The sequence below is a fragment of the Periophthalmus magnuspinnatus genome, chromosome 21 (assembly GCF_009829125.3).
Source record: "Periophthalmus magnuspinnatus isolate fPerMag1 chromosome 21, fPerMag1.2.pri, whole genome shotgun sequence".
Classification (NCBI taxonomy): domain Eukaryota; kingdom Metazoa; phylum Chordata; class Actinopteri; order Gobiiformes; family Gobiidae; genus Periophthalmus; species Periophthalmus magnuspinnatus.
This window is the reverse complement of record NC_047146.1, coordinates 8925590-8943356: the sequence shown is the minus strand read 5'-3', so window position 1 is coordinate 8943356 and position 17767 is coordinate 8925590. Positions and strand designations below refer to the sequence as shown.

Here is a 17767-nt window from a genome sequence, read left to right as displayed (position 1 = left end):
ATTCAGCACCACGGACAGCACCAGGCTGAGCCTGCGCCGTGTGGCTGGAGACAAGTCCTGTACAATAATGAGGTGACCCTTCCCTCGACAATTTAGGGCTACTCAAGATATTTAACTTACAAGAGAGAGTCTGTCTGAATAGCTACAACGCGATGATCAGCCGTGAGAAAGGTCTGAGATATAAACTGCAGCGGCCAAAAACTTGTCCTGGCTATGATTAACACGCATAAAGCTTTTTTTTTTTTTTTTTTTTTTTGCTATTTCACAATTGACAAGGTGTTTAACTTAAATCACACAGTGTGTGTTTTCTGCCGGAGACTGGATGTGTCTACATTAGTGAAGTATTGAACCTGCTCTGAGCCGCACGTCCCAGACTCCAGAGCCACCGCGCGTCTGTCCTGACAGCCAATCAGCTCCACACGCACGTGATTGGACAAGCAATGAGAGCAGCTCGCGTCTCATCCTTGGTTACCTTGAGCTCGTGGTGACGGACGGTGATGGAGAACAACCGCTGCTTCGCCAACCGATTTGCGGATTACAAAGGCGCTCTGCTGCCGGGACAGGGCGCCGAGGTCATCATCCCCGCAGTAATCTCCACAGTGGACAAAATTCTCAAGAAGGTTCCGCTTGATGTCAGCGACTGCGACGGCGGGCTGTACGACGGCCCCGCCGGGGTGGCGTACATGCTCTTCCACGTCAGCGAGTGCCCGCTCTTTTCGGAGCAGCGGGACGTGTACCTGAAGACGGCCAAGCAGATCATTGACATATCTGTGAGATATGTGGACACGGAGCCGGACAAGAACATGCGCGCTGCCTTCCTTCTCGGGGGCGCGGGGATCTATGCCGTTGCGGCGCTGATCTATAAGGCTCTGGGCTTGGCAGACTTCGTCAAACCGTTGACTAAATTTCGCAACCTGTGGGAGGTGTGTGCCCCCATCAATTTCCTGGAGTGCGGCTCTGATGAGCTGTTCGTGGGGCGCGCTGGGTACCTCTGCGCGGCTCTGGTCCTCAAGCAGAAACTGGGCATCGAGGTAACACTCTCACAAAGTTTCAACACTGCTCTTTTTATCATTAGGCTAAAGTTTTCAGAGAAGAAGTGGCCCTCATGTCAAGGTCGTTAATATCATATTTTCTATGAAGCAATAGCGTTTGTGGCATAAGTGCAAGTTGCAATGAGGGAAACATTTTCTCAGCCATTTAAGTTTTCGGGTGGATGCGCCACCTGCCGTTCTCCAGCTTTGCCTGGAATGTTCCAGTCTACAGCATTATCTTGCATTTATTCAGTCAGACATTTTAATTGCTTAGACTTGAAAAACATGCAATCTTACTGTCAACAGGCTTACCTCTCCACAGATCTGACCTGTTTGTCTCTGTTTAATACCATACTGTGGGATATTCGATGCAAAGCAGTTACATCTCCATGGAGACAGACAGGCAGGGGTGAGGTCAGAAAAATGATATAGTTCACCTATATAAAAGTAAGTTGTAAAACTTTTACATTTAAAAAAGCCTATCCAGTATAAGTGTGGTGATATTGCTGCATGGTTCATCTAATCGCTTAACTTGCTTTGTGTTTTGTTAAATGTTATATGTCCTTCAAAGAGATTAACCCTGAAACTAACCAGGAGTATTTGTTGCAGATCCTCAGCAAAGATCAAATTAAATCCATCTGCCAGGCTATCATCGAGTCTGGGAAACAGTACGCACGGAGGAAGAGAAAGCCCTTCCCTCTCATGTACTCGTATTATGGGACTGAGTACCTCGGTAAGATCAAATTTGAGCCGATTTATGTTACGCAAGTTGACTTTATGATTATGAAATATATAGAGATGTTAAGATTAGTTCACCTCTGGCCATAAGAGGATCACTAAGACATCATTTATATAATTAAAAGAGCACCTCTGTATTGCATGTGCCACATTTTGAAGGCACTATTGTCACGATTTTACTTAGGACCCAAAATCAGCACACACCTGGTAAGTACTGCAACAGTTTATTGTCCAGTCTAGTAATCAAGTAAATTTGGTAAGTATCAGCCTGGGGTGGTCCAGAAGTGCAGGTAGGTATCGGGCTGGCTAGCAAGCAGGCGGGCAGGTGAGCAGACAGGTAGAGGACAGGCAGGCAGCTTCCAGAAATAAAACAGAAGCACCTGGACACAGGACAAAGCAATCATAGCACAAAAACTTGGAAAAAGTTAAATGCTTTTATGGCGGGTAATTGGATCCAGATGTGCCAGCTGTCAGATCAGCTAAGCCCATGCCCAGGTGGGAGGAGAGACAGACAACACAGAAGGGAGGGGGAGAAAACAGGGAAAACTGTCCAAGGGAGGATCCTGAGAACTTTTTTTTAAATGGAGACAAACACTCTGGAAGCTGGATTATCTGCATTACTTCAGAAAAAATGTACTGTTTTACCAAGCTTACCTTTGACAATTAAGGGTTCAATTATATTTTTATCTACAATATTAAAGACACATTCTAAAATATGGATATATGTGAGAACTTAATATCAACCATTTTTATGACATGAATAAAATTGAAAGTGTCCAGCTTTGTATGCAGCACAGAACACTTGTATGCCATTACACTTACTTTACACTTACGTTGTGGATGAGAGTCCAGTGACTGCAGCCTCAGAGGTGAATGTAAGTGCAGACACCACAGAGTCAAGAGCATCTGTCATTGGATCAGATTCACAACAGAGCAGACAGTTGTTCCGTCTACACAATGTCATGTACAATGGAAACCACATGGGACCTACAGAAACTATGCCTTTTATGGACGTCACATGCCTTTATAGTAGTTGGGTCTGGGAGCATTTGCATCTGACTAGTGTAAGTGACAGGAAGAGTAGACTTCAAGAGTCTTGCTGCAGGGCTTTTGCTCAGTTCTATCTTGGTTTTGGTGTGTAGACCTGGATGTTAAGGTCAGTCTGTCTCCTCTATCCAGGTGCGGCCCATGGCCTGTCGTCTGTGCTGCAGATGCTGCTGAGTTACCAGGACATGCTGAGCGGGGCAGAGAAGGACCTGGTGTGGCAGAGTGTGGACTTCCTCATGAACCAGGAGCAGAACTGTAACTGGCCTGCCGAGCTGGGGGCCATCATCGAGAGGGAGAATGAGCTGGTGCACTGGTGCCACGGAGCACCTGGTACACTACTTATGTCATTATATTGTTTGTTTACTATCAGAATTGATCATCTTTTTGGGAAAGTGATATCACATAACATGCACTTCTGATTCCAATGTTTCAAGTTATTTGCACAACAATGGTGTGTGTGTCTCTTTGCCACTGTTCACACACCATTCACCCTCTGTTCGCCTAATTATAATTTTATATAATTATATTTCTATTAGTTCATTTGAGACATTTATCCCAGTGCATTTGTGTTGTATAACATGTCAGCAGACAGTGCATATGTGTTGTGTACCAGTCTGCACACAAACATGTCCCTCTAGTGATACTACTTGGATATGTCCTTGTCCTTGAGAGTCACAATGACCACAGAAATGGAAGTTTTCAGTGTTACCACCAGGTGTCCCATTTTAAATATTATCAATGTCATTCTGCAGGTGTCCCCATGGTCATTTCATTCAAAAATGATCTGAAGCTGAAAGTAGGTGTGTGTGTGTCCCTTTCAGGTGTTGCATATCTCTTCGCCAAAGCGTATCTCATCAATAAGAAGCCTCAGTACCTGGACACTTGTATTCGCAGTGGGGAACTGGTGTGGCAGAAGGGCCTGCTTAAGAAGGGCCCAGGGATCTGTCACGGTGTGGCAGGCAGCGCTTATGTTTTCCTCCTACTCTACCGCCTCACAGGAAACTCCAAATACATCTATCGTGCTCAGAGGCAAGACATCTTATTGTTCATTAACTTCATTCTTTAATTAATAAATCTGTATGTGGTAAGCAAAGACTACAAACTGTAGTCAATGCATTGTTTTTATTATATATATTATATATATTTATATTATTTTTGACCAGGGAAATTATGAAAAGGGGCAAACTACTTGGCCAAAGACAGAAGTAAGACAGAGAAAATGTTAAAGATTGAATAGTATTCAAAGTATTGAAAATTGTTGTGTTAGCTGATTATTCAAGTGATTTTTACCACCCATGTCAATGCACTGATTGCTGGCACCATTTGTTCTGTCTCTCTAGGTTTGCAGAGTTCATCTACACTGAAGAATTTAAGACAGGCTCGCGCTCGGTCATCAGCATTTACAGTTTGTTTGAAGGCTTATCTGGGACCGTCTGCTTCTTGGTGGACCTGCTGCAACCGGACCAGTCGGAGTTCCCTCTCTTCAGCGTCTTTGTGTGAACTATATCTGCCTCCAATCTGAAAATACAAAAGTAGGCTTCTCTTCAGTCCTATCTAGTATTTGGATCTCAACTTGGTAACTTGATTTAAATGTTGGTGCTTGATAGCTTTCCTAACTGCAAACTACTGCTTAAACAGCAAAAACACTGCACAGTTTAGAGCTGCTAGCTATTTGATATTGTAAATGTCCGCTATAATAGCTTAAGAATGTCAATATTATATGAATATTATTGGGAAAGCTACTCAAATTACCCAAAATTATACAGTGATAGATGATGTGAAGAGCTGGTTTGTTGATCTATCACTAAAAATGAAAGTAATATTTTAATGATTTTCTGCCAGAACAGGAAAATGTGAAATGGGGGGGATTGTTGAAAATACTCAACCACCACCAGAGGAGTTAATGGGGGGAATGAAGGGGTCTGTTGTCCTCGGCTCCAGGATCTTAGGGGCCCAGATCACAACCTTTGTCTCTTAATTATGAATTTACATTAGAGGGGCGCCCATGTGAGCTTTACCGCCATGGGCCCCCAAATTTCTGTGGACGGGCTTGACCACCCCTATACTTGGCCCTGCAGATCACAATTATAATTAAAGGTCCACACATTCCAGTCTACATGAGATGGTTATGAATGTTCTCACAGTATAAATAGGGACCACGTTGGTTTTAAGGAAAAGAAAATTTCAATGTAACCGTTGAAAGTTGTCTTGTTAAATGTAAGAATAATTTCTGTGACATTACAATGTAGTTATTTGCACTAAATGTATTCAGCTAGGGGTGAAATGTTGTATCTCGGTGAAGCTCTCAGGTCAGAAAACATGCACATAAAATACAAAAGGAAGTCCCCAATCTCAAAACATTTAAACAAGAAAATGCCATATATTGCCTTTAAAGTATTTCTAGCTCTTCACCAGCTCAGCACCACCTACAGCCTATGCCACAATCACATCATTGAATACTTAGGCTAGTTATTGTCCTGATATAGTAATAGTATCATAATTGTCTGGCAGTTACTAGACCAGATCAACACATGTGCACTCCAGACAACAGATATTGTGAAAAACCTGTTGTGTTTGATATTAGCTATAATAGAGAAAAGCCAGCTGTTGTGTTTTGTCTGTTGATGTTTGTATTTGATATGGGGCTTTTCCCCTGTGCTATTTGTAACCTGTGTAAAATGATAAGTGCAATAGGTTTGTGGTGAAACTCAATGCTCAGAGTCACTTTTCTTCCAGCTCACTGTTCAAGATGCTATTGTTGCAAGCCAAATATGTGAAGCACATTTTGCATAGACGGCACAGCTCTTGTGAAAATGAGGCCTTACATTAAAAATCATCCAGTGTTTGGATAGTTCCACTTTACTGATGTAAAAGGGACATGAAACATGTTGGATCCCTGATAAATGAAATATGACAATATTTTGGCATTGTGGTTGGCAGTGGTTTAAAGTCTGTGAATATCAAACCAAAGCAGTTTCCCAGTGCTTTTTTGTGCCTGTTGTGGAGACATTTCTATGCTGTCTGTATGTGCAGAATTGTTATACAACTGTCCACAGCAAATCATGTTAATAAAGTGTCTCAGCACAACCCTGAGTCAGTGGTTTTCATTTACAGAAATAAATCTGCATGCCATGTGATGTAATACTGTAGTAGCCTTTATTGTGACTAGTGTATCAAACTTTTTAGACTTTTCTGAGAAAGTGTTAAAAAGTCGAGGTGAGGTGATGGGCGAATGACACAGGCCTATGACTGAGTTCATGAACTTATTGGCCTTAAACCCTTATCTTCGTCGACCACAACCAGCAGCCATGACAAGTGACAAATGTGCAACCTCAGACAGGACCCTGCGCCTGCGCACTGAAGTGTATTTTCAGTTGCGCCCCCCGTGGTCAGCCACTCACTGAAAACATCCCGCTGACATAAAGGCAGCGCGGATGAACCGTGGTGGCAGGGGACGCGTGTGTCCGACACAGCGCAGTCCCATCCACGGGGGGCTCGGTGGACCCCAAATGGCGGCGTGAGTGAAGGATGCGCCTCCCCATCTCCATCTTTGTGTCGGTGTCCCTGTTCACTGCCGAGACCACAGCCGCGCTGTACCTCAGCTCCACGTACCGCTCCGCAGGGGACAGGATCTGGCAGGGGCTCACGGTCCTCTTCACGCTCGTGCCCTCCGTGCTCGTGCAGCTCACCCTCACGTTCATCCACCGAGACCTGAGCCGGGATAGACCGCTCATCCTCCTGCTGCACATTCTGCAGCTGGGACCCATTGTCAGGTGAGTGTCATTGTCCACAGGTGTCGCGTTCACGCGTGGGCTCTCGTTAAACATGTCCGACCTGATGGCCCTAATCCGCTTACTGCTGTCAAAAATGCTGTGGGTGTTTTCCTTTTGTCTACATCACAATGCATAATGCACATACAGCTGCCTGCTGCAGTGAAACTCCAAATGAGTGAGACCCATCCACACCAGGGACCACACAGCCCACGATCAATGTATGCAGCTGTCAATATGTTTCCAATTTTAACTCGACTCACATTTTCTGATTGGAGTAGGTTATTCCCAGTCCAGGAGGTCACCTGACTTAAGGCATGACCACACAAGGTCTGGAGTGACTTATTAATTTATGACTTCTCTGTCTCAAAGCCCATAAAGTCATAATATGAAGCTGTGGAGAGCTTTGGTGACAGAGCCCTGGAGCTGCTTTAACTGCCTTTTAGCCCTGTCCTGGATGGACCATCTGCCTCAGCCATAGGAGACATGAGTCTAATCCTGTCAACACCACATGAACTAGTAACCTATATTACTGGGGACCAGGGGATAGTGTTGATATTCCTGAAAAATAAAATTATTATCTCAAAGTGGTTTTAGATTAGATTAGATAATACTTTATTGTCAGATCAGAGATCTGAAATTTGTCTTGCACATAAAAACAGTGGCTCCGTTGCTACACATTAACATCACACATGCGACACAGACACGATACAAACATTAATTCAAGTCACTTTCTAGCACTTTGATAGCTATGGATTAAGCTCCTTGTTTATTTTAAGGATTGACTGATGAACAAAAGAATGCTTCAGCCTAACCTTATTAAATCGTGGAACACTGAACCGTCGCCCAGATGGAAGCAATGCATATTCACAGTTCAAAACATGGTTAGAGTCAGAAATGATGTTTCTTGCCAGTCGTATTGTGTTATTATGATAGGCAGCCTCATACTGACCTTCTAATGGCTGACCCACAGTCTTGGAACAGATCTTGATCAGGTGTTTAAGTCCAGACTTTACTGATGTGGACAAGCAGCTGTACCACACAGCATTACAGTACTGCAGCACACTGAGGATAACAGCCGTATAGAACAGTAGGAGGATCTGACGAGTGGCTCCAAAAGATCGTAGGCGACGGAGAAAGTACAGTCTTTGTTTAGTTTTTTTACAGATGTAGTCTATATGATGTTTCCATGATAAGGTGGCATCAATCATAACACCAAGATATTTGAAACACCAAGATATTTGAGTGGCAAAATAAAGCAAAGCAAAGGATCAGTATTGTGTTTCAGAGGTTACGGACTAATGGGCCTACTGTGTTTCATACAAGATGCTTCCTGTTAAAGTAACTAATGGCTTTTAGAGGTGGTGGGAAGTGCATCTTGAGAAATTCTACTATAAACTTCCTCAGTTCTTCCCTAAGCTGTTACAATTCAGTGATATATTTTCAAGCAAGCACAGTCCAAACAATGTGCACTTGATTAATCAACAGTCTATCATTAAATATATTCAGTGGAAATAAGCTTGGCTTCAAAACAGAATTTGCAATATGTTATAGTATAGTGACAACATTGTGTGTTTTCACCCAGAGGAGATGTCTGTCCCAGGAGGTCCACTCCACATTCGGGCTCCTCTTTCAGATTTGACCCAACTTGACCTTGGCCCTGTGTGCACACAAATGAAACCCGGACACACTTTTGACAGTCAAGGGACCATCTAAGAATAGCACATGTCACTGCTGCTTCCTTATCTCACAACACACGTTTCCATTCTCCTCTCTCTTCCTTTGCCAAAACAACACTGACCTACCCACTGGCCTTCGTGCTTTAGATTTACTACTCCCATAAGTACACTGTCCCAGGGATATGCTCTTTTAATGCTGACCAACTACAAACTGTTCCCCACTTGACAAAAGCACTGCTAAATACAGAGCCAATGAAGCTATAAGAGTTTTGTCAGGCCAAAGTAGCAGTTTGTTTTCACTTCTTCAAGCACTTTAATTGTTTTGCTTTCAGTGAGCATCAGATTACACCATGATTTCTTTGCTGTAAACAGACATGTAATTTGTTTTTAGCATAATATTCTCATTCTAATCTCATGCTGGCTCGGCACCTGAGAGTAAAATATGAGTTCTCAGTATTCCAGTAACGTCAATTTTCTTGCCTGTAATTTACTGTCATTGCCCCAAGAGCAGCTCGGCATGGCAGACCTCTCCTCCTCTCTCTCCACTTGAGTAATGTTCTCATGTCAGACAGATGGGAGCGCTTTAACACGTCAACAGTTAGTTATTGTAAGCCCAGTGTGTAAGGGTGGGTGTGATTGGAAATTTATTAGCCTCGACCCTAGTTCATTAAGAAGAACGATTTATTTAGTGTTAATATGAATGATATACTTAGGTTTTTCATGATTATGTAAACAAATGCTGTAGTGAATTTGTGAAATTCCCCATTGGACAAGTGAAAACATTTATTCATTTAGCTGTTTTTCTATTGCATTAAACCAAAATGTCACAGTTCTGAAGATAATATTATGTAGTTCATGTAGTTGTAGTTGAGATATAATACTTGCTCTTATGAACTCTTGTGCTGCCTCTGCGCTGTAGGTGTCTGGAGGCCTTCTGCATCTATGGCAGCGTGGGCCGTGTGGAGGAGCCCTATGTCAGCATCACCAGGAAGAAGCAGATGCCGCGCCGGGGGCAGTCTGAGGAGGTGGAGCGGCAGGTGGGGCAGGCGGAAGGCAAACTGTTCACCCACAGAGCAGCCTTCGCCCGCACCTCTGTCATCCAGGCTTTCCTCGGATCTGCACCCCAACTCACTCTTCAGCTCTACATCTGTGTGTTGCAGCGGGGTGTGTCTATTGGCAGAGGTGAGATGTGTACATTTCATAATGCAATATACTGGGAACAAAACACATCATATTTTTTTTAAAGCAAAACCTGGTGAGGAGTCGACTTGTTTATTTTCAGTTGAGTCAGTCCAGCTAAAGTGAGCGTCTGTCCTCCTCCGGTGCCAGTCCTCAGCTCCTCTATCATGTGGGCTGAAGTGCTCAGTGACATATTGGAAACAAGAGGCAGTGTTGTCATGAGTCAATGTGGTATTATTATGTAACTGAAGAGAGTTGTTGGTGCTGATCTGGGATCAGTCAGTGCAGTGGTCCTTAGAGCTTGTGTGGGAGCATATGTCTCTACACATTTCAGCTGAATTAGGTCAAAGTCAGACACCAGGCCAAAGAACTGGAGCTCAGTCCGAATGCATTAGGATATTTTTCACTCTGACAGTTCTATTTCACACTAGTTGGTTTTGTCTGTTCTCTCTCCAGGAACTTTAATGGTGATCAGCCTACTGTCTATAGTATATGGAGCACTGCGCTGCAATATTCTTGCCATAAAGATCAAATATGACGACTATGAAGTGGACGTGCGGCCCTTGGCGTATATGTGTATCTTTCTATGGAGGAGTTTTGAGATTGCCACTCGGGTGGTGGTGCTGGTGCTGTTCAGCTCTGTACTGCAGCTCTGGGTGCTGCCCGTGGTTTTGCTCAACTTCCTGGTTTTCTTCCTCTACCCTTGGATCCTGTTCTGGTGGAGCCACTCTCCTTTCCCTGAGAATATCGAGAAAACTCTGTCCAGAGTAGGAACCACCATCGTGCTTTGTCTGCTCACCTTCCTCTACGCAGGTATCAACATGTTCTGTTGGTCTGCAGTGCAGGTTAAACTGTGCGACCCAGACCTCATCAACAAATCACAGAACTGGTATCGCATGGCTGTCTACTACATGCTGCGCTTTGTGGAGAATGCTTCATTGCTGCTGCTGTGGTACATCTTCAGAACAGACTTCTACAATGACATCTGCGCTCCACTGCTGGTGCTACAGCTGCTTGTAGCATACGCCATTGGGATCTTCTTCATGCTCGTCTTTTATCAGTTCTGCCACCCGTGCCGAAGACTCTTCTCCTCCAGTATGAGCCAGGGCCTTTGGGACTGCTCCTCTGTGCTCTGTGTCATGTGCGACACGACTCCATCACCCATTAGGACCACAGGTAAAGCTGCCCTCCAGCCCCCCAGCTCTGATTGCAAAGAGCCCCCCAGTGACCGGGCCAGTGACACGTATGAAGATATGCCGAATGATACAACCTATGATATTCTCAACGACACCATCTATGACTGTCCTAGTGACATGGCCGTTATCACAGACACAGGGGTCAATGGCGATGCTGGCTACAATGAGCCCTGCAATGCATGAATACTTTAGTTATTTACCAGCACTAAGCACATTTAAACTACAGAATAAAAGCACCACTTTGAACAATGCAAGAAAAATACAAGAATGGATATATTTCCAAATACAGATCACTGCAGAACGAAATGGCACAGATTAAGATAATAGTTTTTCAAAACTCTGCAATTTACCTTGCATACATTTTGGATTTACTTGCACTGCCCACCACTCATTCAGTTCCTTTATCTGCTTTAACATAAAGCATGGCTGATGTAAAATTAGTAAAACTATTTTTAGGTTGTTTTATAGTGAAAAATTGAACCATGCATCTTAAACTCTTAAGTGCCACGTGGATCACAGAGTCTACTCTTAACATCATCTCCATATTAGAAGCCATATTATACTTTTTCCATCTGATCCTGGAAAGAGAAAGTGTGTCCTTAACTAGTTTGTTTACTAGCTACGGCTGAACAAGTGCAGAGTTAAGGTTAACAGACTTGAATCATTTTGCGAATTAAAAGCTTGGGGTCAGTACACACTGTACTTTTATGCTGCATTATTAAAATCACAGTGAGCCACAAGTTCAAGCTGATCGTATTATCTATTAAGCATGGAGGTGTGCATGTGTGGAACAAAGTGAACTGGAGTGAATAGTATTTAATGCCAGTGGCTGCAAACAATCAGCTTTTGAAGAAAATGTCTAAATAATAGCTTTATCATTACAATGTGCTGCTTCTATGGTGTAATTTTGCTGAATGAGAATTTTAACTTGATGTTCTATGTAATATGCCTGTACAGTCAACACCAAACATTTTTGTGTGAAGCATGTGGACAACTCACCCATTTTTTGCACGTCTAGATGGAAATGTGTACTCATAAATGTAATGTTTTTATGTGTGCCATTGGTCTTAACACAACTGCACATGTCTGATGCCTCAGCTAACCTTTAACTGCAGTGTGTGTGAGAGGCATTCTTTAACAAATGTAAATTCGAAGGTTCTGATGTTTGTTAACAAAGAAAAAAAAAAAGCCACAAGAAAACGTATTGCACACGTATTTCTCATTTATAAAAACATTTAAAATAACGCAAAAATAAATTTATATTTATATCAGCAAAATGTGTCGATCCTTGCTAAAAATCAATGATTCAACATATCCTGTCACCCAAAACGCCAAGTAAAATAACCTTAATATTACTTTTTCTAGGACTATAACTTTTTGTGGTGGTGGGTCTGCCAACTGCTTGTCTCCATGGAGAAGATTGATTCCTTTGTACTGTTTATCATTAATTATCACATCAATTTATCATTTGTTTCAGGCCAGGCGTTTTTATTGCTCAAATACCTGCCTGGGAGAAATATACATTCTACTCTAAAGAGACTTACCTCTCCACAGATCTGACTTGTAACTTAACACAGGTTTTGTTACCTGCTTGTTGCATAATGATGCATAATGTTTGGACCATTTTGTGCAAAGCAATAACCTCTCCATGGAGACAAACTGGAGGAATACCCTTCACCACTACAGTTGAGCAGTTTAAAGGTGCACTGCGTAACTTAATACGACCTAAATGTGATCTGTTTATGCCCTTCATTCAGTTTGGTCAATAAAAAAAAAACTACAGACTGTGTCATTAAGGCTAGTTTCTCCTGTCATCTAGTGGTAAAAAAAAATGTTTCATGCAGTATGGACGAGTGTTGCTTACACTTTTTATTAAGTGCCGTGGTCCCACAATAAATTAACATTTTACAGTTTTGCCAAAACCCTTCAAATATTAACATTTAAATACAGAAAATGGGAATTTGCATCTAAACAATAAACTTTTTCATTCAATTATTTCAGTCAGCCAAACTTAAACTGCTACTACTCAAGTCAAAAAGCCAACCTACCCAATCTTCTTTTCTTGAATGAAACGGCAATGATTTGGTCAGAACTATCACTGACTGATCAGTCCACTCTTGAGCTTACAAAGAAGTTTTTGAATAGTCTCTTTATGTTGTCTTTTGTCTTCTCCACAACAGTTTGTAAAAGGGTGCTTGTTATTTCTGAGCCTTTTTTAAATTCTAGCTTCAGGCAAAATAAAACTTGGGAGGGGGAAAAAAAAACAGGTCTTGTGATGTTACGCCACTGCAACGGCAAAGACACTGACCACACAGTACATGGTGCGGTTTTCCCACCTCACTGTGCAGCTCCCTGAAACACATTTCAACAGGATAGGCCATGAGTTTATTCTACAGAGCTTTACTGACTAGTTGAGTACAGAGCTGACCAAGTTGTTAAAGAAAGCTATCGGGAATATAAATTTCACACATCACTAGCTTTGATTGATTCAGGTACATGCATTTTCTGAAAAAATATTTTGCATAGTTGGTGAATAATTCTCAAAATAACTAGAATCTGTAATTTAAAACTAGCAGACAGGTCTGAAAACGAGCATAATGTTGTACAATCAGTTACATTAGTAGTTCTCAAACATAAATAGTCCTCATAACATGAGTATTCAAACTTTTATAGTGTTTTTCTCCAGTAATTCCTTTGAGAGCTATTTCATTTTATGCTCTTTGGACTGGAGTTACAGGAAAGGTAGTAATTTAGTTAAAAAGATGAGTTAGTTACATGTTAGTTAGTTAGATATTTTGTTTATACCCCAATGATAATAGCTATTTACCGTCTGTGGCAGTGTCCCAGTAGCACGAGTTTGCAGTATGAAGACCGGCACTACTCTTCTGCATTATGGTGCAGTTTACTGGAAAAAAATAAACTACTGTTAATAATAATAACATATCAGTCCGACCAGGAATCAGTCCTTCAGCCTTTAAATTGGGGGATGACTGCTCTTACTATTGAGCCACTGTCCCCATATAATGACTGCATAACATGTTCATAACCAAAATCATAAACGTAAATCAATTTTACCTATATATTTGAAGGCTCTTCCTTGTTTTACAAAGTGGTTCAGACAGCGCTCCACGATGCTGGCAGTCCACTGGTTGATTTTGTTCTGGTTATAGTCTGTTCCACCAATCACTCCCTCAATACACTGAAAAATAGCATCCGTGTCTTTATTTTAAATAACAGGTTTAATCACATGTTTTTACGAGAAAACTTACCTCTTTAATTGGTGCAGTGGCCTCATCACTGTTAAACAGGATCTGCAATAATAAAGATTATGAATGATAACGTCCATCTATATGAATGTTTAAAAAAGTAAATTTTGGTAATATTAGTGGCAACTTCAGTTTCAAATTCTGATGTAGTTTTTAATGGTAAAACCTCAAAAAGCGTCTCCAACCACACCCTCGAAACACACTACACACTAGGAGCATTTAGCTTCTTTGGCTAGCTCCCATGTTTCTCTAACGTTAACCTGCATGGTCAAGATTCAAGACATTATAAGGAAAAACATGTATATGTAATTACCTCCTCCCCGGAGTTATATTCCTCCATGATCAGCTCTTCTTTAAATCCAGTAATGTTTGATTGGGCCGGTGTTTGTTGAGCAGTTTTTGGTTCTGTTAAAGAAAACACAAAACTTCTTCTGCTGTTTTTTTACGCTTAAGTACATCCGTGTAGTCTCATTACTGCCACCGTCTGGTATTATATGATTATGGCTGGTTTTTTGTTTTTGTTTTTTTTCTCACATAGACAGAAGGTTTTCCCAAATCAAAATGTGGGTTATTTCTTTCCACTAGCACATGAACTTCTGCCAATGATTAAGATTTAAATGAATCCGGCCATATCACTTTGTACTGTATGAATCTGATTTGGCACATGTAGAGCCAAAAATTGGTTCATACTGCCCTCGTGTGGACAAAATGAGTACTCCAGCACAGCAGCATGATGAACATAAACTTCCATGGTAAATTAATGTTTGTTTTTCTCTATATTGTTTAGTGAGTGGGCGTGGTGTCATTGCCATCCTAGTATTTATTTTGATTATAGACTCACGTCGTCACAAACAGCAGGATAACCATGTGGCCGCTCAAAACGATTAAAGACTGGCAGAAGTTATAAAGATGAGTGGGTCAAGTTATGTGGATTATAGGATCATAAAACGCTTAAAGAATGGCATGTTAGATTATGTTTGCGTCTGGGGAAGCAGTGACCTTAACTCAATGCTAATCCTATTTTAACCATTACAAAGTAAAACGACAGACATGATTAGAGGTGGAATTCGTATTATTAATTTACTTAAGTGGCTGAGTCTCTGGTGTGGGTCTCTCTCTCTCTCCGTTTCCCTCTCTCATTTTCTCTCTCTCGTTCTCTCTCTCTTTCTTATTTTCTCTCTCTCCGTTTCTCCGTTTCCCTCTCTCTCTACATCTATCCCTCAGTGTTCCTCTCACTCTCCTCATTATCTCTCTCTCTTCGTTTCCATCTCTCCCTCAGTCTCCCTCCTCCCTCTCTCTGTCTCCCCCCTCTCCATTTCCCTCTCCCTCAGTCTCCCTTTCTCCCTCTCTCTCCCTTTCCCCCTCTCTCTCCCTTTCCCCCTCTCTCCCTCCCCTTCAGTCTCCCTCCCTCCCTCTCTGTCTCTCTCTCTTTCTCTCTCCCCCTCTGCGTCCCTTTCTCTCAGCGTCTCCCTCTCTCCCCTCCCTTCTCTCTCGTTCTGTCTCTCTCTGTTTCTCACTCACTTTCTCTCTCCCTTCTTTTCTCTCTCTCTTCGTTTTCCCTCTCTCTCTCAACATCCCCCTCTCTCCCTCTTTTCAGTCTCCCTCTCTCTCTCCGTTTCTCTCTCACTATATCTCTCCATTTTTCTCTCTCTCTCCCTTCCTCTCTCTCCCTTTCTCTCTCTCTTCTTTTCTCTCTCCCTCCATTTCCCTCTCTTTCTCCCTCAGTGTTCCCCTCTCTCTCTTTTGAGTCTCCCTCTCTCTCCGTTTCCCTTTCTCCAACAGTCTCCCTCCCTCCCTCTTTCTCTCTCTCTCCCTCAGTGTCCCTCTCTCCCTCTCTTTCTCTCCCTCTCCCCCTCAGTGTCTCTCTCTCCCTCTCTCTCCCTGTCTCCCTCTCTCCCTCCCTTGCACTCTTTCTCCCTCCCTCAGTCTCCCTCCCTCCCTCCTTCCCTCTCTTTCCCTCAGTGTCCCTCTCTCCCTCAGTCTCCCTCAGTGTCCCTTTCTCAGTCTCTAGCCCTCCCTCTTCCTCTCTCCCTCAGTCTCTCTCTCCCTTAGTGTTCCCCTCTCTCTCACCCCCCCTCTCTTCCTCTCTCTCGCCCTCCCTCTCTTCCTCTCTCTCACCCTCTCTCTCTCCCTCCCTCTCTCTCTCTCCCTCCCTCTCTCTCTCTGTCTCCCTCAGTCTCCCTCAGTGTCCCTCTCTCAGTCTCTCGCCCTCCCTCTCTCCCTCAGTCTCTCTCTCCCTTAGTGTTCCCCTCTCTCTCGCCCCCCCTCTCTTCCTCTCTCTCGCCCTTCCTCTCTCCCTCCCTCTCTCCCTCTTTCCCTCAGTCTCCCTCTCTCCCTTCCTCTCTCTCTCCCTCAGTCTCCCTCAGTCTCTCTCTCTCCTTCCCTCTCCTCTCTCCCTCAGTCTCCCTCTCTCCCTCAGTGTTCCTCTCCCTCTCTCCCTCCCTCTCCCTCAGTCTCTCTCTCCCTCAGTGTTCTCCTCCCTCTCTCTCTCCCTCTCTCTCCCTCAGTCTCTCTCTCCCTCAGTGTTCTCCTCCCTTTCTCTCTCTCCCTCTCTCTCCCTCAGTCTCTCTCTCCCTCAGTCTCTCTCTCCCTCAGTGTTCCCCTCCCTCTCTCCCTCTCTCCCCCTCCCTCAGTGTTCCCCTCTCTCCCTCTCTCCCTCCCTCTCTCCCTCCCTCTCTCCCTCAGTCTCTCTCTCCCTCAGTCTCCCCCTCCCTCAGTGTTCCCCTCCCTCTCTCCCTCCCTCTCTCCCTCAGTCTCTCTCTCCCTCAGTGTTCCCCTCCCTCTCCCTCTCTCCCTCCCTCTCTCTCCCTCAGTCTCTCTCTCCCTCAGTGTTCCCCTCTCTCCCTCCCTCCCTCCCTCTCCCTACTCTTCACAGACACACCACGCCCCCTCGCGTCGGGAACACCCTCCTGCCGCCTGTGGATCTCCGCGTTCAGATGTTGCCGAGGCAGCTCCGCGCGTGCATTGAGCGGTGCGTCCCGTGGACAGGGAGTCGTCGTGGTCCCGGTGCTGCTCCTCACGACTGTCTGTGATCAGAGGTAAGACACCGGACAGTACTACGGCCGCGTACAGCGCGTGTGGCAGAGCCGCCGCCGCTCTGTCGTGTTTGTTTGCTCTTTTTGTGTATATTGAGGGTTGTATGTTCTGCACGACAGCAGGATATACCCTGTGGTCATCATGGGACGTGACTCCCCCGCGCCTTTCAGCCAAAGTTAGAGCGCTTTGAGCAGGTGCAATGCAGCAAAACGTTAATTTCCCTTCCTCCTTCTCGTGCATGCCTTCCCCGACAGACTACAACTTAAGGTGTACCACCACAGAATAAAGACTTGATTAACTTTTTGAAGGGTCAGTGTGTAGTGCGTCCAAAATGGTGACCTTGTGTGAACTTGTATGTTCTGATTATGGAGCTTGTATGGCTTTGTTTAGGTTGTGGTATTCCCCTGCTGTGAGCTGATGGTGCTTCATATCTGCAGGTAGATCTTTCTTTGTACACTCGGTGCTTTCTCTGACTGCATCTTAGCCATAAGGGGAATTTCCTATTTGAGTGACGCTGCTGCTCAGGTCTGACAGGCTCTGAAGAGTAGCATCCATTTGAAGTTTCTGATAAAGAAAGTGAGCCCTTTGAAAGAGGGCTGAGCTGTGAGCTTCAGGCAGGACCTTTAAGCTGCCCCAGGACTTGCATCTATCTAGGAAATGGATCAGAGGCTAAATAAACATGTTTTCACTCATTAATTATAGGGTCTGTCTGTGTTGTGTTTGTATTTTGAGACTTGAGTAAATTGTATTACATGTAAGTACCATCTGTCTCTGTGACAGAAGCACTTTTGTGTTACTCATCATTACACATCGCTGCTTTGTGCC

The 17767-nt window shown here is 43.7% G+C and overlaps 4 protein-coding genes across 4 annotated transcripts in view; 3 read left to right on the top strand and 1 right to left on the bottom strand.

Annotated features, from left to right (window-relative positions):
* Window positions 1-420: 420 nt before the first annotated feature.
* Window positions 421-9263, top strand: LOC117389464 (lanC-like protein 3). Its single transcript, XM_033987150.2, has 6 exons — window positions 421-1031; window positions 1641-1764; window positions 2949-3146; window positions 3638-3845; window positions 4157-4348; window positions 9185-9263. The coding sequence occupies exons 1-5, from the start codon at window positions 498-500 to the stop codon at window positions 4314-4316; spliced, it is 1224 nt and encodes a 407-aa protein (XP_033843041.1). The 5' UTR covers window positions 421-497; the 3' UTR covers window positions 4317-4348; window positions 9185-9263.
* Window positions 6171-12887, top strand: xk (X-linked Kx blood group (McLeod syndrome)). Its single transcript, XM_033987349.2, has 3 exons — window positions 6171-6589; window positions 9185-9447; window positions 9901-12887. Exons 1-3 carry the CDS (start codon window positions 6345-6347, stop codon window positions 10821-10823), a joined length of 1431 nt encoding a protein of 476 aa, XP_033843240.1. The 5' UTR covers window positions 6171-6344; the 3' UTR covers window positions 10824-12887.
* LOC117389315 (dynein light chain Tctex-type 3-like) lies at window positions 12843-14362 on the bottom strand. The gene is made up of 5 exons (XM_033986967.2): window positions 14220-14362; window positions 13910-13951; window positions 13716-13839; window positions 13468-13545; window positions 12843-12992 (listed from the first exon to the last, which is right to left on the bottom strand). Exons 1-5 carry the CDS (start codon window positions 14244-14246, stop codon window positions 12919-12921), a joined length of 345 nt encoding a protein of 114 aa, XP_033842858.1. The 5' UTR covers window positions 14247-14362; the 3' UTR covers window positions 12843-12918.
* A 2479-nt stretch (window positions 14363-16841) lies between these two features.
* Window positions 16842-17767, top strand: part of sytl5 (synaptotagmin-like 5) — a 32644-nt gene continuing 31718 nt past the window's right edge. Inside the window, exon 1 of the mRNA XM_033987331.2 lies at window positions 16842-16944. The gene's annotated coding sequence lies outside the window, so the exon portion shown is untranslated. The remainder of the gene's footprint in view (window positions 16945-17767) is intronic.